Source organism: Mesitornis unicolor, unplaced genomic scaffold, assembly GCF_000695765.1.
Source record: "Mesitornis unicolor isolate BGI_N332 unplaced genomic scaffold, ASM69576v1 scaffold10197, whole genome shotgun sequence".
Taxonomy (NCBI): domain Eukaryota; kingdom Metazoa; phylum Chordata; class Aves; order Mesitornithiformes; family Mesitornithidae; genus Mesitornis; species Mesitornis unicolor.
The window spans coordinates 24191-27360 of record NW_010198376.1 but is presented as its reverse complement, the minus strand read 5'-3'; the positions used below and the strand labels follow the sequence as shown (position 1 = coordinate 27360).

Genomic DNA, 3170 nt, shown 5'->3' with positions numbered 1-3170 from the left:
CCCATTTTATTTACTGGTTTATTTACTAGAAGTTGGTTATCTGGCCACAAGCAGAGTCACGGGTACAGGGAAAAGTCTCATGCTGTGCTAGTGTTGTACCCAGAGTAGTAACACTAAGAACGTGTATGGAAAACCCGACATGTATAAAGATCACTAATCAGTACACAAAATATCCCTGTGAGGTAGGTAATCATCACCCACCTTTAATGATGGGTAAACAGGCTAAGAGATAAAATGATCATGCGAAGGCCAGAGAGCGAGCATGGAAACGAGCTCAGGGTCCTCAGTCTCTTGGCTCTACGATGATTCCTCTCACCCCTTTCAGACTCATCACTCTGCTTGTGACACTGCTACAATCCAAGACACCTTTGTAATTATTGACTACAAGGGTAAAAAGAAAGCAAGAAGTAAAGCAATATAAGCTAAGGCCAGGAGCAACCCTAGGGTTTGTTCCTTCCCCAAATAAACTCTCTGGCCCAGTTTTAGGCTATATAGTTCTCCTACAGTTTTCTATGCAGACATGTTGATCTCCAATGCTGTTTGTGGGATGGGCAGCTGTGATTAGCCTTTTAGGAGGCTCATTTACACTGGCATTCTCTCACTTTCAGTAAGGTTTGTGTTCCCTAAGCTAGAACTGTCTGCACAGGGGAAGACATGGATACAATCTGTTCTTCTTAACAGTATGAGGAATTCCTCCATCAAGGTGCTGGGCAGGTGGAAGTTTAAAAAAGAAACAGAATCAAGACAATGTTGCATGCAACCCCATTACCTTCTGGAACCACCATTCTCCTCCATGGGAGGTGCTTTGTTCTCTAACAGTGGCCAATTACCAGGAATGCTCCTCACCTTACTCGGGACCAAGGACTTTAAGTGATGTTCACAAGCAGATGGGATGTATGTCACCTGTCCCCTTGATGCAGAGAGTCCAACACACACATTATTTCACAGAAAAGGAGAAAAGGGATCATTAGAAACAGCATCTTGGACAAGCATACAAAGAGGAAAAATAAAAGCAGCCAAGCAGCAGATTTCTGGCAGAATTGCCTCAGAGCTTCTGAACAAGCTGCCGCTGTTCTGTTCCATGACTGTCAGTGCATGGCATGGATTTTTCTAATTAGACTGCAATCCGAGACCCCTCCTCCCCCCCTTCTGCCACAGGGGAAGGCTCACCGCAGCAGCTGCCTCCGTGGCAGATCTCAAAGTCTGTGTATAAAAGGAAATGGAGAGACAGAGATGGACTGGTCCAGAGTTAAAACCCAGTATCATAATAATATTAATCAATCATAGTATTAACAGTAAGAACGGTGCAGCCTAGTGGATGTAGGCCCTGTACACTGCAGACATGTCATTGTCTGATTGGTCCAATGCTTTTGCTCGTTTATAGACCTAGGGAAGAGAAATTAGAAACAGATCAGTACCTACTCTTGTGTGAAGCCTCTCCCTAGCAGAAGAAAAACTTTGCTGACCATTGCAAACCAGATAACTGCATAGTATGTCAAGTAATTAAATCAGTGAAGATCAGAACACATCAGGTCTTGTTCAGGCCATCTGTGTTTACCGATGTGACATTCTAAGGGCTTCTGCAATCAAATCCAATTCCATCCTAGTCAAAATATACTTCAATTGCTGTTCTCTTGTCTTAGAGATGATGTAATTATTATATTTTTTTCTCTTGTTGACAAATGGCTCTATTGAAGAAATGCTGAGTAACACATCTGAACACAGAACCCTTACCTCGTTGGCAGCAGCTGCCATGGGAGTTGGGTGGTTGACAGAATCGCCCAGTGCAATAGCTAATCTAAGATCTTTTTGTATGTATTTCAGGTAGAAATCGGGTTTAAAGTTTCCTTGCAAGATATCTGTCAAGAGGAATGGGTGCAAAAAATAAGCATGGCAAAAGTAAATCACACTGCAAGAGCATGCAATTGAACACCAAACTTCAATTTCCCATGCTGATCACCACAAACACTGCTCTCAGCTCTTCTGTTTCTCTCTGCTTTCTATCTTCATCCAGCCACAGCAGATAATGCCACTATTGCTCACTAACAAAGTAAGCTCAGATTTCTACGGAGCTTGCCCTTATTTCACTTATTACCCTGCCCCAATGAAATCCTCACTGTGAGCTGAAGTCCTAAGCAAGCTGCAGACAATGCAGAGCTGGGGGTGTATTCTCAGAAGCCCTAGCTATAGAGGGGAAGGAATGGAACTCAGCTCTTCATTTCCAGAATGCTTAAAATACCCAGAATCCCAGGCTGATAAAGATGGGACAGTTATTTTCTCCCTTCTGCCATTATCTGAAATGCTGCTAGGTTGTGGCAAATGTCCTATAATAAAACAATGTAAGAGAACATTACTTTGGCACTTCTGGTCCAGGAAGATGCTGGCAAGTTGTCCCTGATTGAGGATATCCAGAAGGGTCTGCTGGGACTGGCCAGTCACTTGAGCCAAAGTCAGTCCTTCTGCTATCGTTGCCATGAAGCTGCCTTGGACCATGTTCACAATCAGCATCATCTTGGCAGCATTGCCTACTTCACCTGGGAGCAAGACATACCATTGGGCATTCCTCCAGAAGAGAAACAGCAACCTTGCTCCCCCATCCCACACAGTATTAACACTACTTCACTCTTCATATCAAGCACTTGGCAGCACTTCCTTCCCCTGAAAGACTTCAGAAAACTTATCAGTTTTCCAAGCACTCAAAGGAAGGGAGAAATCATAACAAAGTATGATGTAAAATAAAAAGCATCACAGAACCTCCAAAATGAGCCAGTATTCAAAAAAGAAAACTTAATCTGGAGGCTCTTGATATTGGCCATCCTCCAGAAGAGCAGCTCAGTTTCCCATACTGCCCAAGGAGACAAGAAACAGATGACAAATATGCCTCTCCAACTCCTTGCTGGAATTCTCAGTCCTTGCACTGACTAAAAAAACCTGCTATCAGGCCCTTTGTGTTTGAATTACCTAGAAAAAAAGAAGTCTTCCCCATCGCCTGGAAACAGCTACTGCAGTCCTCATATAAACCCCTGTCGCCAGCTGCCAGGATCACAAGCATTCCATCGTTAGATAGCTGCTGATTTCCCGAAACTGGTGCTTCCAAAAAGCGACCACCCCGGGACACTATCACCTGGAAAAAGAGCATCTCTGGTTAGCTCTGCATGAACACCATGCGT

The 3170-nt window shown here is 43.8% G+C and overlaps 1 protein-coding gene across 1 annotated transcript in view; it reads right to left on the bottom strand.

The window, feature by feature from the left end:
- Nucleotides 1-967: 967 nt before the first annotated feature.
- Nucleotides 968-3170, bottom strand: part of GLYR1 (glyoxylate reductase 1 homolog (Arabidopsis)) — a gene marked incomplete at its 5' end in the record, with an annotated part of 24667 nt that continues 22464 nt past the window's right edge. Inside the window, 4 exons of the mRNA XM_010189124.1 lie at nucleotides 968-1386; nucleotides 1735-1859; nucleotides 2355-2534; nucleotides 2962-3124. Coding sequence (XP_010187426.1) covers nucleotides 1312-1386; nucleotides 1735-1859; nucleotides 2355-2534; nucleotides 2962-3124 — 543 coding nt within the window. The remainder of the gene's footprint in view (nucleotides 1387-1734; nucleotides 1860-2354; nucleotides 2535-2961; nucleotides 3125-3170) is intronic.